At 42.4% G+C, this 24,752-nt stretch overlaps 1 protein-coding gene across 1 annotated transcript; it reads left to right on the top strand.

The window, feature by feature from the left end:
• Positions 1 to 12,319: 12,319 nt before the first annotated feature.
• LOC139289072 (protein Wnt-2b-A) lies at positions 12,320 to 23,525 on the top strand. Its single transcript, XM_070910576.1, has 5 exons — positions 12,320 to 12,501; positions 15,301 to 15,521; positions 18,551 to 18,828; positions 20,779 to 21,043; positions 23,296 to 23,525. The coding sequence occupies exons 1-5, from the start codon at positions 12,320 to 12,322 to the stop codon at positions 23,523 to 23,525; spliced, it is 1,176 nt and encodes a 391-aa protein (XP_070766677.1).
• The last annotated feature ends 1,227 nt before the right edge of the window (positions 23,526 to 24,752 follow it).

Genomic DNA, 24,752 nt, shown 5'->3' with positions numbered 1-24,752 from the left:
CCTCTATTCTCCTCCTTCCATTTCTTTCCTGTTCATTGTTCTCATTCTGGAGATGTTTCCAAAACCTTGTGAAGTTCCTTGTGTTGAAAACTGAAGCAATATCATGTGCTTCACAAACACCCACGTCCAAATGAAGGATACCTACTCGGATCATCCCTCCCTTGTATTTTATTCTGCTTTGTAAGCAGCAGTGTCAAATTGACATACAGTTTTAATGATAACATGAGCAGATTCAGTGAGTATTGTAGCTGACAGCTCGCAGCAGCAGCACTGGGAGGTGTGGGGGGGGGGTTCCCGCTCTGTTCTTTCATCTCCAGTCATATCAGCTTGATCAGTGAAACCACTTAATGTGGACATGTGTTTCCCTTGCTAACAGTCCGCTACAGAGCACAAATGCACACATACACACTGAAAGAGCAAGAGAGCGTCTGTTTCAAATCCCAGAGAGCAAGCCGATAAGGCAGTCTGCAGGATTTACAAGACTTTTAATTTGTCGCTCATGCAACGCCATGTACATTCTGCCGCAGTCTGTCATTTGGGCTCTCTTGTTGTTCAAAAGCTCCTCTTGATGCTCAAGCTAACAAGATGAAGATGCCTTAAGTTCACTGGTAATTTCAGAAATGATGCTTTGATCACTCGTACTCATCATTTGTAAATATATTTTTATGCTTGAAATTGAAACCGAGCATGCAACTTTCAACTTCCCATCACAGCATTTTTGGATATATGACGAGCAGGAATTAATTAAATACTTAACTCTGGGATATCTGCTTTCTTTCCGAGAGTTAGATGAGGTGGTCAATACCACTCTCATATCTGAAGCTGGAGCCAGCAGACAGTCAGCATAAAGACTGGAAGCAGGGGCAAACAGCTAGCCTGACTCGGTCCGGAGGTAACAAAATCTACCAACCAGCACCTCTAAAGCTCACCAACTGACACGTTAAATCTCTTTTAAAAATAAACAAGAAACCTGGCCAAGAAATAGTCTTCCAACACATAACCCAACATAAAACTGCAACTTGGATACATTTTACTCTAAGTTAAGTTAAGTTTCTAAGTTAAGGAAAGACTGCTTTCAACAACTGCAATTCCTTCCCTTTTTGGCATGTTTTCAGACATTTAGAAAAACAAATAATTAGAGTAAATATTGGACTAAATGTAGTACTGATGTATTTTGCAGAATAAGACACGACAGAATATCATCATTAAAGCTTTTTTAGTTTTAAACTAATGCTAAATGAGATCATCCATTAGCAGTGTTATACCTGGGTCAAGTGTGTTGAAGAAAGAGATGAATTATTGTCAGGTGCAGTAAGGGTGTTGGGGTAGAGCTGGATGAGATGAACGAGTGAGGTTTGGCACGACGGTGGGGGTTAAGTGAAGAGGGCAGGATACTAAAGGAGTCTGAGTGAAAGAGCTTAGTGTAGGACAGTGGAGAGACAGGAGACCACCAAAGAGGACCTTGGAGTTGGATTAGAAGCACATGGTGAGACGTCCAGGCATTGCAACATTTGTGTTGGGATCAGGGTTGGGTAGAGCAGGTCAGACGTGCATCAGGAGACTCCCAGGCGAGGGTGTGCTTAGATATCTGCTGCAGGAATGACAGAGGTGGCTATTCACATAGGGCTCATTTCAAAATGTAAGCAATCAGGACAGAAGAACCCAACACCTCTCAAACTAGTAGGAAGCTAGGAATGTAACTAAGGAAAGTAACTTTTTTTACTTGTACATGTCCATTTTATGCTACTTTATACTTAAACTCCACAACATTTCAGAGGAAAATGTACTTTTTACTTCACTATATTTTAAGTTTTAGATTTTACATAAAAAACACAAATCACATATCACGTATCAGTGTATATTTCAGCCGATAAGTAACAAGAAATTGCAGTACAGAAATGTCAAACTAGGCTTGATGTCGTTTAGAAACATCTACCAGAGAGCACTGACAAGTTTAGTTTCACACTATAAAATCTCCCGCTCAGTATGTATCTTGATCACAATAAAGAATAAAAATAAAAATCGAAGGGATCCACATCAAGATCGTTCGTTTATATTGTGCGTTTAAGTTAAAATTGGCCGATATATTGCCATCAGATTTTTTAAATTCCACAGAAATCGGTCAGACTATAATACATTGTTACATATTAAAACAAGTGGTTCCTAACATTTCTGGCAGTCTCTTCTTGGGGCCCCGAGATGTGTATGAGTTGTTCGCAGTTCTACCAAAGAGAGATTTCACCTCCAAACTTCTCAGGTGGTTTCATTTAAATGGTCTTTTGAGGCTCAAGGAGGTTAAATTATCCAAGATTTCTCCAAAAAAGCAAAAATTAGTGAATATTCCAAACAATTAGTACAAATTTGTGGAGCTGAACTTAGTTTTTTCTTCTATTCTACCCCTTTAATCATCTTGCAATCCCTCTGATTTATCTTGTGACCCTTTGGAGGGGCCGACCCCTAAGTTGGGAATCACTGGACTTAACTACCAAACAACTAATTAACATTAATAATGTATTTATAATGTAAAGAGTACTTTTACTTCTTAAATACATTTAGCTGATAATACCGCTGTACTTTTACTGTAGTTGGAGTTTAATTGCAGGACTTTTACTTATAATGGAGTATTTTTACATTGTTGGATTGCTACTTTTTCTTACGTAAACGATTAGTAGAAAAGTACATTGCAACAAGGCGAAAAAGCAGTCCTGAATCTCTCCCTCTATTGAAACCTGGCAGCAACAAGCCAGGAGATGCTTCCAGGTCCTTAAAGCAGTCCAGAGGCTGATCTAAGCCTCGGTGTATCTAGATGTGAGTCAGATCCACAGAGACCACGAAAAGGCCCGTCCATCACAGTCAGAGATAGTAGAGTTTACTGAGAGCTGACATAAGAGCAACATTTCACTCTGACAGTCCAGGACAAGTGCCAGCCTGCTGCCAAGGACATGCCAGCTTTTACTGGACTGCTTCAGCCGGCAACAACACAACTTTTGTTAAAAAATGGCGTGAGATCTGGTGTTCTTCACCAAGAAAATGTTTTCATTTTGATGCCGACAGTCTCTTGCAGTTTTTTGACATCAGCTTGGCGATCACAAATGCTTATATATGGATGTGGTAAACTGGTGTCACTATTTCAAGCAGGGCAGTGTGTGCAGTGAAGACTTAATAATGCCAGAGCTCAAACATTCATGACAAAAGCACATACACACGCCTGTAATGTGTACTTCTGAGTGAGCACTAGTTCTGGCTTGTCAAAACTTTGAACCAGTGTGCGTGCACACTGGTGATATTACTCCAACATTATATGCTAATATTAATAATACAAAAGTTATTGAATCGCTGTCCATCCCACCCAAGCTGAAATCAAGATAGCTGTTTTGTCCAGGATTTAACATGGCAGGAAATTGAAGGCCAGAGACAGACTCACAGGGCTGCTGAGTCTTTCAGACATGCCTGCTGGGCTTGGAGGAACACACAGGATGAGCTGGCTTTGACCTCAGTGACATTTAGACACGACCAGATCAACAGAAAATTGTAGAAATGGCGTTAAACCTGAATTTACTTCTCCACTTTCTTGCCTGAACACCATAAACAGTTTTCTTCCCAATGATGTTGTCAACCGCTAAAACTATTACACCCTGATTACACAGCAGAGCACACACTTCAAGTGTGTGTGTCAGTAATCTCACGATCACCAGCAACGATGATGATGACTGTTTGATCATTGAGTCACGATTTCAGGGAAGCATTGCGCGGCCATGTGTCACCAAGTGTATGCTGATTTGTTTGGACGTCTGGGATGTGGAGGTAGTCTGGTCACTTGCTTGTCCATGAGTGTCTGTTTATGCCACATAAACTATGCCTTACATCCTGCTGGTGAAGTCATCGTTTTGTACAGTAGCATCATGCCAACGTGTGTCATGGGCTCATGTCTCGACATACAATACGGAGTGTCACTAGGTCTGAGTCAGGAAGGAAAATACATAATTGTATTCATAATGAGGACAGATTTACTGTTTCAGAGAGATGTGTGTCATTTGGGGCTGCAACAGTTGTTTTCTCAATAAATATTTTCATCATTTTCCCAGAGCCCAAGGTTACAAATTTAAGTAGCTTGATTTAATTGACCACAATCCAAACATTTTCATGTTACTATCATATATGTAAAATTGTCAAATTGCATTGTAAAAGCTGGAACTACAATATATATATATCTATATAGCCATGCTAGCAGCTTCGGCTAACTATTAGATGGATTGTCATGAGGATTTGTACAGATATTCATGGTCCCCTACTGACTTCCATAATCCCCTGACTTTTCATCTAGCGCCATCCGCCAGTCAAAAATTCAATGTGTCCAATACTAACCCAACAGCCTCAGTTGTACTTTATTGCTAACTTGCAAATGTTAGCATGCTAAACTAAGATGCTGAATATGGTATAAACATTAACATCAACTTGTTAGCATCTTCATTATGAGTATGTTAACATGCTGACATTAGCATTTAGCTCAAAGCACAGCCTCACAGTGCTACTAGCTTGGCTGTAGACTCTGTTGATTGAAAAAATACTGAAATCATTAATAAATATTCTACCAACTATCAACTAATTGAGACAGTAAATCGAATACTCATGTCAGCCCTATTATTAAAGATTTCTGCTAGGGTCACACTATAGAGGTACCCAAAATGAAAATAAAATAAAATATATTGTGTTGGTTATTTTTCACAGCATGCTACCACAGACACAACTATGAGTTAGACTTTTTTTAAAACTGTTTCTATTATTGACACCCCCCACTCTCACTCAGACATATTAGCAGAGGCCCGGCAGACAGGTATCCACAGGGTTTTAAGGGTTTCATATGTTGTATGGAGGCTGTATATGGGTTGTTGTTAGTGTTTGTGCCAGGGGTTCTAGTCCCTGTCTGAGCCCCTTGATGTCTGCTGAGTTCACTAGGGTTGGTACTGGAGAGACTGGGACTGGTGGGGGTGACCACCATGCTGGAGTCCTACCTCCCAGTGTGTGTGTGTGTGTGTGTGTGTGTGTGTGTGTGTGTCTGTGTGTCTGTGTGTGAGTCTGTAGTACAGAATGCCTGGGACTAAACCGCATTTGATTTTTATACGCTTGTGGCTAACAGGAGCCAGATGTAGCTGCCTCCAGGGAGCTTACCATCGAAACAGCCATTTATTTCTCTTTTTCACTCTCTTTAATGAGATGTGTGCATGCATGCTTACATACATACTTGTGTGTATGTACACGTTCATATAAAAGCAGCCCATAAGCCACATCAGCATTTGCAATATTTCTCTATCAGATTATATGACTTTGCTTACTTGTTCAGCAGTGCCAAAGACAGGATGTGTCCAGTTCAGATGACAGGTCATGAGAGTGAGGAGATCCATGATTTCATCACATAAAGATAAATGAGAAACAATAGATCAGGGTGTCAGAGCTCTGAGGACTCACAGTTCTCTGGACGCTCAACCTGGCCCTGGGACACATCATGAAGAGGAGAGGTGAAGTAAGAACACACTCTCTCTCACACACACACAGACAAACAACAGGCACTTAGACGGTCAAGATCCCTCTGAAAAATAATCCTGGCATCGTGACTGCAGTGAATCATCAGCTCATCACTAGTAACGGCAAATAGGTTATTAAATAACTTCACCGCAGTTTTCAGGCTGTTCTCCACTGAACATACACATAGATGAGTATTGAAAAAGAGAGCACAAAGCAAAAGAGCAGCGATCGGGAAAGAAAGGAGAGTGTTAATTGAAAGCGAATGTGTCTGTGCTGGCTGCTGGTCAGAGATGGGCCGGGGTCCCAGTTGGCTCCCACTTCAAAGGCCCTACCCGCCTGTCTCGAGCGCACCTGCAGCCGGTTAAACCCTGCTCTCATCACTCAGGGCGTGGAAGGACCTCTCCTACAACTTAGAGCCCTCACCACAAAGCCTTTTGCCAAAGGGCCATAATGGCCCACACTCAAGAATTCAACCTAAAACACCAGGTAGCTCCTACAACTTTCACTACAGAACAGAACGTCAATCACACGGTGTGATTGCTCACAGAACATCCACAGCAGGGTTCCTGCAGCCTCAACCACAAGGTCTATGCCACCCAGGTCACAGGTCACACAGGGCTGATATAACCACCACAATACGCTCTAAACTGAGGGCTTCATGGACCTCCAAATATATACAGATTTGTCAAAGAGAGCCATTAAGGAAGTGTTTTTGTTCTGTTCTTGTGTTATGTTTAATTACTAATTTGTAGAACTATAAAAACTGTATGTGGAGAAACATTTGAGAGGGAAACATACGGGTAAAAATTAATTCATATATGTGCTATATGTGCTATATATGCAAATAAACATAGACCTCACTTCATCTACCTCATAATATTTCCATTCGGGCCAGCTCAAAACATTCACAATAGCTTGCATCCAGTAAGCTAGTTCACTCAAGATGATTATAATAAGATATTATAATACACAATTTAGATGTGCTATGGGTTGTTCTCATTGAAAAGAAGTTCAGTGTGGCTCACAGAGAAGAGAAAGTGGTCAAAAAACACAAAGAATGTGTCCCTGACTACATCCAAATGTGATTTCTTGTTGTATCTTAAATGCATTCACATCTGAATTCTTATCTGTCCAGTTCTGATAACATTACCTGAGATTCTAAACTGTTCTTAATTTCTTTCTGGGATCTGCTGGAACCACCTCAAGGACCCCAGCTCGTGCAGCATAGACCCACTCCACTCAGTCGCATTTAATACACCGTAAAGGAGAGAAATGTGAAAGTAAGGTAAGGTTTATGAGACTACACACACCCCAAAGAGGCTTAGGACTTAATCCGGACCACAGTTTCTTGTATGTGCTATGTACAGTAATCAAAGCACAGACACAACCAATATGAGCACTTGAGTCATAGGCCATGAGCCCTCTTTGAGAAGATAGCCAACAAGATGCCTGTTTGTTTTCACCTTCACTCAATTCCTGAATAAATGAATGACAAACACGAGCTCAGACCCATAAAAACATGGGTAGCTGTTCTACCAATGATTTCAGTCTTGGTTTATATCCTGTGTAAAAAGTAGAAAGACAGACAGGAAGGATTCACTGTTTCAGAGTTCAATTCACTGATTCACTGTTCACTATGCTACCTCAGCCAGCCATCATGTGACCAGCCGCCCATGACCTGCAGTGTACGTCACACAGACAGTTCCCTACTAAAACAGGAAACTACTCAGCACAAACTCAGTTCCACTAAGAGGGAGCAAGGAGACGCTGTGCTGTAAAAATGACCAGCATCCATAAAGGTACATTTCAATTTGGATTCTTTTAAATCATTTCACTCTTTAAAATGTAAATGTTAAAAGGGGAATCAAAGCACCTGGATGAAAGTTTGTCCCAGTCTTTCCCATCTAATACGGATGATGTATGCCTTATTATTTCTGTCTGGGTGACTGTTGTGTGTGTATCAGTGTCCCAGTCTATGTATTGCCAGTGAAGCATGCCTGTTTTTTCCTAACAAGTGTCTGAGATGTGTTGAACGTCAGAGAGGCCATGCTGCCCGGGATATCCCTTTGATGTCATCTATATCACCTGCTCTACAGTCACAGTCTGAGTGTGTGTCAATGTGTGTGCGTCTATGTGTGTGCGCGCTCCGAATTTGTCCAGCATGACGGCATCCTGCAGGGACCGAGTAAACATTCTATTATAGAGTTATCACCATCACATCTACGGACACTTAGTGTGTTCACAGGAGCTATAAAATCTATTAATGACAGGCTATCCTGGGGATAAAGAAAGAAAGGGTTGCAAGTATGCAGAGCTTAGCCCTGTAGAGGCCAACCATGATGGGTACATACTGCAGCAGCAGTTGTGTATGTGTGTGTGAGAGCATTTTTTGCATCTGCGCAAGTACAAACTTTCTCTCAATGTACATGCCTTTTGTTGCACCCTTTGTACCAGGGGAAAGTGGTTGACAACAGGCCCCCGACACCTTCTCTGAGAACCAGCCAAACGCTTCGGAAGCCTCTGGAGTTCCAGCGCTGCTGTGTTTGTTCAAGGCAGTTCATCTCTGTCGGCAGATCTAAATTTACAGGACAATAAATGATCACAGATCTGGTTCTCTGGCTTGCACGCATGCATGTGCCCACACACAAATTGTGGCTTGTCTGTCCCTGGAGGGCGGTGTATTTTTAGGGCCTGTGTTGTATTTTGACCTTTCATTAGCTTTATAGATAATGCTACTGGATTTTCAGCTGATTATTATCTGAACAGCCACTCAGGCCTGGTTCTTTTATCCTCACGACTACTTAACACGCAGAAATTATGACAGGATTAAATCCATCTACAATAAGTCATCCTGCAAGAGTCAAAATGAAATATTTATAATGGATACCGTCCGTGTCAGAAAAATGACAGCATTGGTCAAACACTTACGACGAGCTGTGTTTACAAGCAACTTCTTCTGGCCATGCGAGTAATGACAGTTGTCTCTGAGAAGCAAAGGTGAAAGAAGCATAACGTCAAAGTGCAAAACCTCGTAAGGAGGAGGTTGGGGTGGATGGCTGGGTGTACAGAGCGTCCAATTTTTACACTGGGGTGCGCTGCTCTCACCCCGTCTCCAAACAGCAGTCAACCCTGGTTTCTTTCGACCATGACCCTGATCTTCACTTGATCTTAACCAAGTCATTTTAACTGCCTCAACTAGGCAGGGACCGAAAACAGTCCTGATTCAAAACAGCACTGGGGGGCTATAACACTCACATACAGGATTTTACAACTCTGGAAAGGTGGCTAACTATGTTATCTTTCGTAGTAACGATCTTGAGGTAAACAGCAGAAATACAGTGTTCACCTTACAAAGTAATCTACCAGGAATGTGTGCTTGCTTGGATGTGATTGTCCAATGCAGCGCCTTGCCGGATCACATCGTGTTGTCGATCAAGTTGCGCCTGGTTCAACCTTTTCGCCGGACAACCCCCTTTTTTTTTTGTTTTTATTGCCGGAGCCCCAGCAATGGCATCCCCGAGCTGCCGGACTGGCTCCATTCAAATGAATGAGAGGGCTGCGTTTTTCTAAACCTTAAATTGGTCTGAAAGCAGCCTTAACCATAGATGTGGTAACTGTATTGGAAGGCCCTAGCAAATGTTGTCCTCCTGACGGGAACCAGATCAGAAGACACACATATGGGTCGTTTTGTAAGGCAATGACAAATGAGATATATTTCTGTTTAGGCTGGAGCAGTTGTTATTACTATGAGGTGTTAGTCAAGTCAAGTGGTAGTCAACTTCATCTATATAGCCCAATATCACAAATCAGAAATTTGCTTCAAGGGGCTTTACAATCAGTACACCCTCTATCAGTAACACATCTTTCCCTAACTTGATCTCCTTCTTGTCTTTGTCCTTCTTCCACCTGTCCCTTGTTCATATTTCCTCCAACCTGCCCAGTGTTGAGTTTGCCCCTGTGTGTCCCATCAGAATGGGAACTCGGCCAGGTCTGACGACTGGCTGTCCTCCCTGCTCCAGCCCGCCAGGGGATGGGAATACATGCTGAGCTCATCCCTGGACTGCCTGACTGGTGACAGCCCACAGGGGACACATTACTGGGCTATTAGTCCAACTCTTCCACCTTCAGTGCATGCCTCTGGCTTGCTCTTGGTTGATTCAGCCCATTCCCTTTTTTGCCTGCAACTTTCCTTTCAGAAATAATCCTGAGTGATTATAATGTATCAACACAGAAATCAGTTGGATTAGTCCAAAACTACTGCCTCTGTAAATCTCACCTTTATCCTTCCCTCACCCCAGTGCAGCGTTTAAACATAGCCACCGCCGTCAGTACTTTTCCTCTGAGGAGAGGGTTGCCAGATTGGACCTCGTTCATCAGGGCAAACTTTTCCTCCAACTGACAAAGAAGGCGCTTGACTCTGTTATTGTTTATGAGGAGAAAGCTGGGGTCAAGTTCACAGGCTGGGAGAGAGAAAGAGAAAGAGAGGGAGAGAAAGTCTGTTCCAGCTCCGGCCCCATGAGAGAGAGCATAACTCAGCCGTGTTTGTGCTTCCCTAATTCCTTTTGATTTAGCAGAAAATTGTGAGCTAAGCTGCAGCGCACAAATATTCGCCAGAGCTTAGCTTCTTTGCCTCACTTCGCGGCCCCTCACAAACCTGTACCCACTCTCAGTCTGTGTGTTTGTGCATGCGCCTGTCTCTGAAACTGTTTAAAAGTGTGTGTGTGTCCCATTCTGACTGCAGCCTGCCTGTCGAGCTCTAAGCACAAATACAAATGTCTCTAAAAAGGAGCTTAGCTTTAACAGCAGCTTTGGCATAAACACTAGGACTGTTTTCTCAAGCTTTTGATGAAATGGCAGTTTGCGACAGCGATAGCTAATTCTAATAGTTTCAATTCCGACAGGGATTTTCCTGATTTGTTTACACGTTTGTTAGTATTACTGGGTCAGCTGAATCAACTGTGGTATTCTTAATCCAATATCACAAACTCCCCGGAGTAGTTCAAGTCGCTACGCTGATAAAAACTGTGTGAAGTGGTCTCTGTAAACACAGTCAAGCAGTCGTTTTTCAAGTTTGTGTAAGGTCTTACCTCAAAAAGTCACTTTTAATCTGTCAGGAGCCATTCAAGGACAAAAAGAAAAATCAGGTTTGATGATGGATGACAGCTCGCTGCCAAGCCTGAAAACTACCTGAAGATGCACACACACACACACACACATGGGAAGAAAGGTAAGGATGGTCGCTCTCCAGGGACGATTTACTGTGTGTGTGAGTGTGTGTGTGTGTGTGTGTGTGTGTGTGTGTGTGTGTGTGTGCATGCTTTATTTGAGCGCTGTCTCAGCACTCTCTTCCTTAAACATGTGGTTCATATTTAAGCCATAGTGCTGTTCCACTGGACGATTTTGGCTCTGCTCTCTCAGTCCCACATTCCCTGCTTTTTTCTGACTTTCATTTCTGCTGTGCTTTGGGTGGTGCATGGTTGCAGGCATGACAAATATTTAAATAAATATTTATTAACTTTATTAACTTAACTTAAACACTGTCACAGATTTACTTACATTATTTACTTCTTTATCATTATGATGGTAAGTGTCCCAGATTTAGAGAAAATACTTATTTTTATCCGTAGTCCCCGGGCAGGTTGAACATTAAGGTCTATGTAACATGTGAAAGGTGCTTGTGAGGAACAGCGTGAGGAGTAAAAGAAGTACAATCATATACATATTCAGTGAATATGATAGTGTTGATTCTAATTATTAATAGTGGACAATAAAAATGGATGTTAGATAAAATGATATCTGTGTGAATACCACATCCACTATACTCTACCTGTAACATTAGCATTTCCAACATATTGACACTGTAGGGCATTCACTCTCTCATTATGTTTCTACATCTAAATGATTACATTTTGCAGCATTTTACATTAATAATGGAAAACACTCTTTGTCAAAAAATCCTTTACAATATGAAAAACCACATTTTTCTCGTGATTTAATTACCCTGTTTTACTGCGTTGTAAAATGAAGGCGCCATCAATGGTTACAATAATTTCTGTCTGTGGTTACAGATGAACTCCTCACATTAGGACCGTCTCGACCTCAGCAGCATCATCACCCCTCACCCCAGCACCAACACACACACACACACACACACAGGAACGCACCTCTCTCCATCCATCCCTCTTTAATATCTCCTTCCTAGTCAAACTCTGTAACCCCTGCATCTGCCCAATGGGCGAGGGGAGCTGTCAGCAGCGAGCCCCCCTCCCTCATCTCTCTCTCTCTCTCTCTCTCTCTCTCTCTCAACTCTGACTGTGTCCACAGCGCACTGATAAAGGAGAGGTCCGGCGCGAGCATCCGACCCAGCACAGAATCACACAGCGGACAGCGAGTCTCGCTTTTGCCAACTTTTGACTCCAGCTGCGATTCGGATCCTATTTCTGCCTCTGAACTAAGCAAAAAAACCAAAAACAAGGATAGGTGTTCGTGGAGCTGACTGGACAGCAGAAACAGCCGACACTTGTTGCACGTCTCGAGAAGGTAAACCTCCTGTCGGCCGCCAGAAGTGCTCAGTGGAGAGTCTGGTGCGCACATGGCACCGAAAACGCGCTCCTCAAACTCCTGACAGTCGCGCAACATGGAGCCACACGCTGGATAATGAGGCCCACCTCCTGAATGGGTGCCTAACCTACTTCACACCAAACCGTGTCTGTTAAAGTTGGGCATTTTCTTCTGAAATCAATTTTTTAGGGGGTGGGGGGGCGGGGGTTTTGGTGGTTGAAAAAAGCGCAGAGCCATGCTGGGTTTAAACAGGATTCTGAGCCTCCGGGCAGCCCGGATTCGAAGCTGTGGTTCGCCCGGAGCCAGACTCCCATCATCCCGGTCTTCATGCCAAAACCCCGGTGCCAGTTCGAGGATTTACTGTGCGTGTCTGTTGCTGCTGCTGCTGGTGACGCCTCGGGTGGACTCTTCATGGTGGTGAGTACTGTCTGCATCCATCACACCTACTGGGGCTACCTGCCTGCCCACAAGATGTATGGGAGCTGCATTTGTATATTTCCTTTTGCAAGAAACAATTACGTAAATAATAATAATAATAATAATAATAATTAAATAATAATAATAATAATTATCTCAATTAAATCAAGAGTCTAACTGTAAAAGGAAAGTAAGAAAATGCCACACAATCTGAACATTCATCACTGATCTTAATCATTTGAAACGGAGCTGGGACTTCTGCCGAGCTTTGGGTCTTTCGTTAGAAACTTCAGGGATTCAAACTGCCAACGAATTTAACTTATGAGGACCATTTTAATAACCCCCTTTTCCAAAAAAGCAAAAGCAAAAACCCGTTCCAATTAATTCGGAGTTTTCCAGCAGCAGACAGACAGACAAGGCCATTATGAGGGCTGAGGGTTTGTATCAGTGGATTTATTATCGCGGACTCGCTGTATGGCCGACGGTGCTTTTCTCATCAATGTCGTCGCTGGCAAACATTTTAAACTTCATCACTCTTGCTCTTATTTGTGTATGTTTTTGCTGCAAATAATCTAAAGGCACTGGGTGTTCATTAGAAAGAGTTTCATAGGGTATTATTTGACACGAATGAGTGCACTGCCTTGTAATTTTTATGGGGACGTGACTGCAAAGAAAAACTCCAAATGTGTTTTTCTATCATCATTTAATTTAAGTCAAAATGATTTGCTCCTGAAAGAAAACACGATGGAGCATTAATAATAAAAATAACCTAAATTATGAGTTCGTGAAGTAGATTCAAGCATCTTAAAGATTTTGTTTCTAAAGCGCATTTTCCTCGTGTCAGTTTGTTGGCCTGCCATATTGAGCAATAATAATAGAGCGATAAATGTAATTTATGCCGGCGCTGTTGGCTGAGCGCGTGTTCAGCTCAGCTGGAGCCTGTATTCGACAAGGCAGAGCAGTCATTAATTCATCAGGTACCCCACACACACACACACACACACACACACACACACACACACACACACACACTTCCACTTCACTAAAATACCCAAAAACCAGCCATCTAGAGCATAGGTGAGGGGTGAAAAAATATCTGCGCAATAACATACGTGAAAGTGTCCATGTGTGTGAGTGTGTTTATAGGAGAAGTGTCTGTGTGTGGGCGGGTATGGGGGTGATGGAATGTCTAATAGTTTGTGTAGATTAAAAGCAGTTATGGGGAGTAGTGGGAAGACTGTGCGTAGAGGCTTTAGCTGGGCATTATTGACTTTGAGGGGAATTTAGTGTAGGAGATACAGTATTTAACTGTTTATCACATTTCTGTGGGTGTTCAGTAAGTGATGATATCGACAGATCTGGGACCCCAGAGGGGGTTGCAAAAACGACAGTGGGATGTTCCAGCCGTTTGAAAAATGTGGGGGAAATGTATAATGTAGTACAAAGACATCCCAATGAATGCATTTTATAATCCTGATACATTTTCTTGTGAAATATAAAGAACGCCCACAGTTTCCAAGTTTTTGACAAGATGAAACAGTCAACAATTAGTGTGCATTTCTGTTCCAGGTTGTTTGTTCCATTTTGAGCCATAAAAAAAAGTAAACTGATTCTTATGAGCATTAAGTCGCCTATATTTACTGCATCTTTTAGCAAATGTATCAGGAAATGCCCAGAATAAAGTTAAATGATTTCTTACTGATGAAGCTAGAGAAAAAGTTCAGTGTTTTTTTAGTGTTTTCTGTTGCTTGAGAAGATGTCAGGGCAGCAAGAGGCCAACGGAGGAGTGGTGGCTGCGTCATCAGAAATCAATACAAACCTTCCCTATTTGTCTCCCACTTGTCTTTCTTCTGTGATTCACAGTGGAGTCGCAGGGCTTTACAGCATGTTATTTTAGACCTGTGGATAATGATTTATTATCCTATAAAATCCACAAGTCCTCCTCACTCTCAGAGAGTAAGAGAGAGAGAAAATTAAGTGTGAATTGCTGCTCTGGCTCTTTCCTTTGATGAGCACTCTGTTCTTGTACTCTGGGGAGTGGAGAGCCTCCAGTCTCCGTCCTCGTAAAACATGACCACACAGCTACACGGTCCCTGACCTCCCCTCGCTGACCCGCCGAAGCCCCTGCAGTCACCGAGCTTCACTCACACACACACACACACACACACACACACACACACACACACACACACAGGGAGCACGTCACGATTAGGTTTAGAGTTTATTTTTGGGCAAGCTCAACGCAACATTTATCCTGACGGGATGCTGTAGGGTCTGTTTTATTAGGGGAGGGAGAAATGAGAACTGTGAGTGAGATGAGAATGAGAGCGAACAGGCAGAAGAGGAGCAAAGTGAATAAATGGGGCCTCTGGGGTTATTGGAGGCCCCAGACTTCGTGCTCTGATTTGTGACGACATGATTTCAACTATCCCGTTGGGAAACATTTAAACACACATACACACGCAGGTCTTGTGGGGAAAGGTTAAGTGCTTATTTATTTGGAGTGCGGAGTAAATGGTTTCCACTCCCCTCCTTCTCGCAAACCTTACACTGTGAAGTGTAGTGAACTCTGACTCACAGAGGACTGTTGCTGCAGCTCTTCTTCATGCCACTCACCATCTTTGAGTGTGTGTGTATCCACATGTGTATACACCTACCATATGAGGGCACCTATGTGTACTAATCAATTTCAGTATACCATCAATCACTGCTGCACTTCCTATTAATTATTCTAAATGACCCAAGTTAGATTCAGTTCCAAACCGCCTAGAAATTTCTTGTGTTTATTTGCATCTCCAGGTACATTGGTGCGCTGGGGGCCCGTGTGATCTGCGACAACATCCCAGGCTTGGTGAACAAGCAGCGGCAACTCTGCCAGCGCCACCCGGACATCATGCAGGCCATCGGTGAGGGCACCAAGGAGTGGATCAGAGAGTGCCAGCACCAGTTCAGACACCATCGCTGGAACTGCAGCACACTGGACCGCGACCACACCGTGTTTGGACGTGTCTTGCTAAGGAGTAAGTCCATGTGTGTGTCTATGTGTGCCTGTCTGGTCACTGACTGTGTGGCCAAAGGCCCCATCTGCTACTATCTCACTCCTCATTCTCAACCGTCTCCCTCACTTTTACTGCCTTATCTCTCCCTTCTCCTCTCTATCCTTCTCACGTCGCTCTGTTCTTTCTCCGATCTGTCCTTCTCATACTCACGTATGCTGGTGCTCCGTGTTTATAGTCGCTAATGGACTGTTGTAATGCCTTATGTCTCGTCAATAAACACACGGGGCTTTGAGATGTGGGCTTGTCGTCATTTTGTTTTTCCACTCCTGCCAGGCCTCTCCGCTTTGTAACAGATTCATGCCTATACAATAATGTATGTTAGCATACATATTGTCCAACTATCTTTGTCGTCAGTGCATGTATAATTCCTCCTTATGAAGGGTTTTATAACTGCAGACAGTCTGAATCATGAATATTTATGAAGTAACAGGTGGACAGGGACTCTTCAGTAAAAACACCTGATTGGTGACACATTGGTGTCTTGAAGTCAGCTGGTTATTTTGCATGAAACATACTGCAGTAGCCGGTATACATCATTACTACTGCACACTGAATGCAGAACATGGATGCAGTGATGCACCGGTAAGTCACTGTTGCATGCAGTGCAACTAGTAAAAAGAGTGACTCTATGGTGCTACATCTTAGGGGTTATGATTGTGGATTTGGCTTCCTCCAGCCACAATGGGAAATGCTTCATTCACAGCAGTCCATTGTAGTGTATCTGGATTCAAGATGCTTGTCTCCGCAGACTTCGTATCTGACGTCACTGACTCTCCTTGGCTTGTTACTGTCCCTCTTCCAGCCACCCAAAGCATGTGTGGGGGCCAACGATGCATGGAAAATAGCAGCAGATATGGAGATACAGGCTGCGTGTGTGTGTGGAAAGGAATAAACAGTAATGTAGATGTAAATATTTAGAGAGATATTCTCTGTCAGACAAACAGCGCAGGTTTGAATGATGACCAGCATTGCCCTCCTCCATCCTCCTCCACATACACCCCCTCAGCAGCACCCACTGCCCCCTTCTCCTCACCCCACGGATGGAACGGGACATTCCAGTAAATACAGAGTTAGCAGGTTGGATTACACAAGCTCTTCTGGCCCAGGCCGGTTCAGATAGGTTAGCAGAGTGAACGTGTATCATTATTTTTTTCAGATACAAAAGTGTCCCACACTCAGTCATTTATAATCAATTGTGTTATTTTGAAGTGCTGGTACTTGAGAATTTAATTTCATGAAACTTAATCCTTCTATTAAGAAATACTGCTTCACTCATGTATTTATGTGTTACTTTGCAGGACAGTGTTTTAAATTTAAAACTGAATTCATAAATGTAAAGCACTGTTAATTATCATAGCCTCCAGATTATGGAATAGTTTACTACAGCTTTTAAATACTACATCTTACAAAGAATTATGTGTCTGATGGTTAGAAACAGAGACAGATCAAGAACCAGACACAAGAAACAAATGTACTATACTGTATGCACCTTCTGCTAACATGCAACTGCGAGCCAACCTGATATAAAACAAGATTAAAAGTCTGTTTACACAGACTCACTGCGTGGTGAAAGCATGTGCGCGTGTGAGACGGATGACTGAAAAATGCAGCTGAAAAGCATCCTTTGTGGACACAGTCTAAAACAATGGTTTATCCTCTTGGGAGCTGAATCTTCTTAGAAAAGTACAATCTGCCCATTGCACAATGAGATATTGTGTATGCAGAGTTGACATTTCAACCTGAGGGCTGTGTTAAAGGAAAGCAAGTAGGGTCCAAAATAGAAAGTTTATCATCTGGAGAACATGAATGTTCTTAGCACATTTCATTGAAATTTTTATTTAATTATTTATTTATCCAAGATAAGATTTTTATTAGATGTTGATGTTTCTTGTGTTCAAGTAAAAAAAAAAATCTATGATTCAGAATCAATTCACAAATGCCAAAAACCTTTCTTTTGTACATTGTTAATAAAGTTATGAAAAAAGTGGAACTCAACTGCAAGAGCACAGTGCAGCAACAGGACGATGTACAGCAGGCACATGCTAGAGTCAAAAAGGCAAGCGTGTGGGCCCATTTTGGATTCATTAACTTCATAATTCACTTTGCATGATGAAAAGAAACTAGTTTGTGGATATTTTACTTAGTGTTCCCCATCACCCAGAGACTAGCTTATATTAATGGTGTGGTGCATCAAACTTCAGCACTAACAAACTGGACCAGCTGATCAACTCACTCTGAAGCACTCCCAGACAACTTTTTGGGCATTTTGGATAACAATGGTTTTCGCCTGTGCTAACGCTGCAGCAGGCTGTTCTCCGCTACTGGCAATATAACGTTAATAACAACACAGCATAGTTGTGATTATTGTTACATATGAAAACCACATATGTCTGTTAGGTTGACCAAACGACTAAAGATGGACAAGTTCTTCTGCTTCTTGCTGCCTTGTTGTTTTTTGAGGCATTCATTCCCACGGACGCTGCAAAAAGCAACTGTGACCAAACACTATATCTAATTCTCTATGCGCCCCTGGCCTAACAATAGATGAGTCATATTCTAAGGAACTAAGGAGACCAGAAAAGCACAGCAATGGTAGAAAATGCTGTCATGACATCACCCTGGCGCTGATTAATGGGGTATCACTGTGTCTGTATTTAAACAATTTATGTGAGCAGAGGAGAGCCCCGCAGCTAGGATTATTTCCATGATAATATTTAAACAGAGCTGTCCTATACTCCACATCAGGCCTGATATGCCCCCGTCAGCTGCACCTTCACATCCTGATGGCTCACGCCCAGGCCCGGTCATGGCATTATGTGTATTTGTCTATGCATGTGAACATGTGGGCTGCACAGTTTTTAGGTCTTAGAGAATCTACTGTATTACATGAGATGAGTAACTGCAATTTCTGTATTCAGTAACAGATATTATAGTCAGTCTAACCTCTCTGTTTCCTTTTATCCTTTCTCTTCTCTGTCTCTCTTTCTCAGGCAGTCGTGAAGCAGCCTTCGTCTACGCCATCTCCTCAGCAGGAGTGGTGTATGCGCTCACTCGTGCCTGCAGCCAGGGGGAGCTGAAGACGTGTAACTGCGACCCGCACAAGCGTGGACGGGCGAGCGACGAGAGAGGGGAGTTTGACTGGGGCGGCTGTAGTGATAACATCAACTATGGGATAAAGTTTGCCAAAGCCTTCATAGATGCCAAAGAGAGGACTGTCCGAGATGCACGGGCACTCATGAACCTACATAACAACCGCTGTGGCAGAACAGTAAGTGATTACAGCAGTGTCAATTTACCCAAATAACAAAAAAACATTTTCTCACTTACATCTAGTGGTGTATCTAGCTATGCAGATTTTTGTTTTATTTACCCAAGTCTTGATATATCTGCATCTTGGACCAACCTTTAACATGTATCTGTTTCTGGTAACGTTATGTGGATAACGATCATGGCCCTTTCCTTTTACACTTGGTATTAATAAGTATTCTCGTTATCTCGATTCCATTCCACTATGATTGAATCTCTATATACAAATCAGGAAGGTGGAGCAGGCGAACTAGTGGAAGATTTAGGTGAACTATCAACTTGTTGGAAGGATTTTTTCTTTAAGTCGAGATGAAACAGCATTTTGAGAGTATCCAACGTCCATATCGTGATGTATTTCCAAGGGAAACAGGATAGGCAGGCGGGGCGTAACGTTGGTAGGAATTTGATTTGAACGTTGAAAAGCAGGCCCTTAGCTCTGCACCCCTAAAAGTTGAAGATTGGTTGATGGTTGGCTGTCATGATATTATTGGTTGAAATTGGTTGGTTCAAGCTTTTGTAAGCACATGTTGTTTTACAGGAAGAAAACATGATTGGATTTTGATATAAGAATACAAAGAAATAGATTTTTTGTATTTTGTTTTGGCATATAGTGTTAGATAGGTGCACAATATAACGGGGATGTGATCTAAAAGGGTTAAAAGGGAATTATGCATTTCATCTCCACTTTAACAACGTAGCCAAACTGTTCAGACCACGTTCACACCTTGCCGGGATCCAATCTCAAGATCTCACCTTCAGATGAGGTCTGGCCAATCCGACAGCATTTTGCATTGTGAGTGCATATTAGGGCCGTCGCTTTTTATTTGAAATTCAAACTACCATTCAAATGTAGGAAGAGAATAAATATTTGATCTGTAATCATCTCTTCATTTTAGCCGTGTCTTGTACTCCAACAGGGGGTGTTCCTAAAATGCACTGTTTGTGTGTTTACTGACTTTGTAAAACGCACCTGCCTTGAAACATTAACTTGTCACTCAAGTGAGGCAGAGGAGGCACCATGAATTAACAGAAAGTGAATTACGTGCTGACGTGCAAAAAGCAGGCAGGACAGGAAAAAAGCCTGGGCAGAGTTGTAAGCATAAACTATGGGTGCTAGCATGGCTAACAGGCTATTAACAGCATTCCACAAGTTCAATATTAAACTGGCTGGACGTTGGAGAGCTTCGTCATTTTGTGGGTCAGCGTTCAGTCTGATTTAATAAAGCAAGCGAGGCGGGGTCAATCTACAACCTGCAGCGAATACATCTCGCCCCGTTCCTCATAGAAAAAATCTGGTGTGACCGCAGCCACAATGTATTTTAGGATGAACTAGGTGGGTTGCATTTGAATTAGTTTGAACTTGATTTTTGTAAAAGTGACAGCCCTAGTGCCTTTACACCTTACATTAACATGTGTTTTTCCTTACATATATGATTTTCTGATATATGTGTAGAGTGTAAATTGTAAATTGAAAAAAGTTTTGTTTGTGGAGCTCACAGCGTTATAAAATACATTTAGAGGATTCAACACCATCTTTCCAGAATCCATAACAATCCAGAGACTTCACTGTGACTTCACAACAGTTTTGATAGGGACTTTTTCTTGTGAATTTCTAATGTAATTTTTCGTTGCTATGACCACCTCAAACCAAAATCCTTTCACCTCCACTTGTATTGAAATAGAGGCAGAAATCTTATATGTTGATATCGATCTTGAAACCTCGGTAAATTAAACCAAAAATGATCTGCGAGACTAGATACTACTAGAGGCACATTAAGTGAGAGATTAAGTTTCATTGTTAAAACAAACGCTTTAAGAAACGTTCCTGCCTTAGCGCTAAAACATGTAAAACCAAATTTCACAATGGCTAAAACAACATACAGACAATCTCCACTTCTCTCTATGTGTTCAGGCAGTGAAGCGATTCATGAAGCTGGAGTGTAAATGTCACGGTGTGAGCGGCTCTTGCACGCTGCGGACATGTTGGATGGCTATGTCAGACTTCAGGAAGACCGGTGACTACCTGAGGAGGAAATACAATGGGGCCATAGAGGTGACGATGAATCAGGATGGGACAGGCTTCGCGGTGGCTAACAAAGCCTTCAGGAAGGCCACCAAGAACGACCTGGTCTACTTTGAGAACTCTCCAGATTACTGCCTGCAAGACAAATCAGCAGGTAAGAAGAAGAAGATGGTGGTGGACTGGACTGAAAGACGCAGAGAGGCAGTTTCTCATGGATGCTGATGGATTGCCCCGACGGTGTTATGTTTTAGGGGTGTTATGTGTATGTTGTGTATATGTTCATGCATGACTAGTGTGTTTGTGTGTGGTGAATGTCAGTGTGTGTGTGTAATGGTAGTCAGATAACACAGCAGGCCTCCCGTGTGATGTCTGTGGAAGCTAATATCCTTGTACCCTGGGGACATGGTCGTTCTGTGACCACCTGACCTCTATCAGTCTCTGTCAATACACACACATATACACAACCCCATGGTCAGAGAATGTGTTGATCAACCTTTACACAATAAGCCTAATCAGGTACGGCTGTTTCTGATTGGCTGGTTGAAGGATGAAAAACTGTCTGACAAACTTTTTACGATATTCGACATCAACACCTCCATCACTCAGAAGTCCAGTTCTTCCTCCTCCTTGCTCCCTTTGTCTGCCTCTCTTTTCGTCCCTTCGTCCATCCTCCCCCCTTTCTCACCTTCTCAGTGGAATCCACAGCCTAAGGACACAAGCGGCTAATTTAAAAAAAAAGAAAAAAAGAAAATCACTTCTTTCTGTCTGTCACAGTCTCTCCCTCTCTGTCTGTCTGAACTAAGCATAGCTGGAGGGCAGAGTGGGCCTCAGAGTGTGAGAGCCTGTCTGTCTGTCACGCTCCACTGTCCATTTAACCCTCTCACACACACACACAAACACACACACATAGCTTCAAAGGGAGCAGTGGCTTGGGAAAGGCAGTGTAACTATAGGCCACTCTACCAACACTGCATAGTTGTGTGTGTGGGTCTGTTGTTCTATGGGCAGCTTGTTGTGATAGGTAGTTCAAACAGGGAGCTTCTCACACGAAACACCAGCACTAATCTCTGTGGGGATGACATTCACATAAGACACAGACAATATGCCACTGCATTAGGTAATAGCCAGACTGCTAAACACTCCCGATACACTCAACAACGGTGACTAGCGTGCTACTGCAGATCAAATATCGCACCAAATAGAGAGCTAAAGTGAAACTACAACGTCGGGTTCTGTTTCAGAAGTACGAAAAGCTCATTTGAAAACATTACTGAAGGTTGTTTACAGTATATCCTGAATTTCACTCCATTTGTGTCGACAGCAATGGTGAATTTGGAAAAAAGAACAGCATAATGCCTAATGAACGCCGTTTCCCACAAGCGAGGCTGTCACAGACTGTTACAAAACAAAATCCAATATTAACACTAATAGAATCAATTTGGCTAAATTAAAGGGGTCTATACATAGTTTATTTGTATCTGGTTTTGTTTGTTAAGTATAAGTAACACAGCAACAGTAGCTAATTTAATCTATTTTAATGGTGTCACTATACACTCTTGGTATAATGCCTGAATACTCAGACTAAAAGGGAAGTATTCTTATTCTTTCCATTCTGTCAACATCGCGTATATGCAGCATAAACGTCACAAGTCGCATGGTGGGCTATGAAAATGGACAGGGAGGGATCAAAATGGTGTAGCCGTTTTTCAAAAAATATCAAATTAGAAGAGAGCGTGGATGTATATCAAGAAGATAAAGTTACAATGGCACATAATAAGCTCACTTCCACACTGGACAAATTTCATGGGAGCTGCAGTTTTGCATGCTAACAAATTAATTGTTGTTTAACTTTATCAAAATCACGAAGGGTTCAAATGCTAATCGCAAGTGCTGTAGTAGATACTCATTTATCTTAGAATATGATAGAAACCCAGGAACATGTTTTTCAGAAAAAACAATAAAAGTAACCCTCAGTTAGAGATTGCATTGAGTTACAGAGGCTAGTGGAAGAGCAGCTAGCCTCAATATGATATTGAAACTAGAGCTGCGACTAAGGATTGTAAGCCTGCCGATTGTTTTCTTGATTGTTTTGTCTATAAAATGTCAGAAAATGGTTAAAAATGTCCGTCACAAATTAATTAAGTTAACACCTTGAAATTACTTGTTTTGTCCGGGCAATAGTCCAAACCCAAATGTATTCAGTTTCAGCAAAATTCCCACAGGATTGCTATTTATTTGATCAACTAATCGGCTGATCATGTGATCATTTCAGTTCTAGTTGGCTCTCTATAGAGATGTTTTTTTCAGTAGAAGAACTGGCAGAGAAGTAAACCATAAAAGACCAGAGAAATTAGCATTGGTTAACTTTTAGCTTTCATTAGCTAAGTCTTTTGTACTCTTGTGCAGGCTCCCTGGGCACGGCTGGGCGGGTCTGCAATAAGACGTCACGCGGCACAGATGGCTGTGAGGTCATGTGCTGTGGGCGGGGCTACGACACCACAAGAGTCAAGCAAATCACCAAGTGCGAGTGCAAGTTCAAATGGTGCTGCGCCGTGGAGTGTAAGGACTGCGAGGAAGCTGTGGACATACACACCTGCAAAGCCCCCAAACGAGCCGAGTGGTTGGACCAGACCTGAGGACACACCCCTCTACCCCCCTGTAATGCAAACCCCACCCTTTCCCCTTTACAGGACTTCCTGTGGAACATGGCATTCTGGGAAAGTTTGTCTGAAAGTGCTCTGTGTCTCCGCCCTCCCCTGCCCCCCACCTTGGTTCATCATTGCATGGCTTTTCTACCTGTCTCTGTGAAAGCACTAGAATTCAGTACCCATCAATATGAATTAATACCCATTAGCCCCTATTTGTGAATGGCCCTGTGACTGAACTACTGGGATCAGATGATGAACGGTGAAACCAGTGAACATTTTGGGGTTTGGGTGGATTGGGCTTTTATCAAAGATTCAGTCCAGAAGGCCTTTTTTTCTAGCGTGTGGTTCTGGGCTAAAAATGGTTTGCTGCTTTCATGATGCTTTAAAGACACATTTTTACATTAACTGAGCCTTCACGTATCCAGTATTATTACAACAACATCATATACTCACATAATTTTCTTTCTTTTTTGGGGGGGGGGGGGGGGGGGGTACACTTTTATCTACCAAAAACGAATACTTGGTTGGACTTTGGGAAGTAGCTTGACAAGTGCACTTTGAGAAGTGGACATCTAAGCGTAAGTTTGGCTCTGTGTGGCCAAACAGAAGTCCAGGAAGAGGACTACCGGAGGACAGGGAGATGGACAACTGATGAATAAATGGACGAATGCGTCGTTGGAACTTTAAATGCAACTGTAAAAAAACAAAACAAAAACAAAAAAGAAGCTGTTTAAAGAGATTTATTTAAATTGTAAAGTGTTGTTTCATTTCTCATCTGCGGATGAGACTGCACTACATTGGTTGACACGAGGAGAGAGAAGAGCACTCCCATTATTATGATTATACTCGAATTTTCAGTGTGTAAGACAACAAACTGACGCTGACAAGAAGAAGAAGAAGAAGAAGAAGAAGACAGCCTGAATGGTCATTCAGTCACACATAACCACAACATCAGAAAGATTTCACTTCTCTGCTCTCCAGCTTGCTTGTATAACATTGTGTATATTGCCTTATCTAAACAGATGTTCATATGAAATATATGGTGCATTAGTATGACACTGGAATCTTTGTTTTTTGTTCAGACGGACAAACACAGAGGTTGAAGGCAAGAAAGAGACTAGATATTGCCGACAGAGCAGAACTAATCAGTCTGACCGAGAGGGATAGTGAGTATGTTCAGTTGTGCTGCTGTCACAACCTGCAGTGTTGTTCCCA

The sequence above is a fragment of the Enoplosus armatus genome, chromosome 8 (assembly GCF_043641665.1).
Source record: "Enoplosus armatus isolate fEnoArm2 chromosome 8, fEnoArm2.hap1, whole genome shotgun sequence".
Taxonomy (NCBI): Eukaryota; Metazoa; Chordata; class Actinopteri; order Centrarchiformes; family Enoplosidae; genus Enoplosus; species Enoplosus armatus.
The sequence above is the reverse complement of the archived record's forward strand: the minus strand, read 5'-3'. Positions and strand labels throughout refer to the sequence as shown.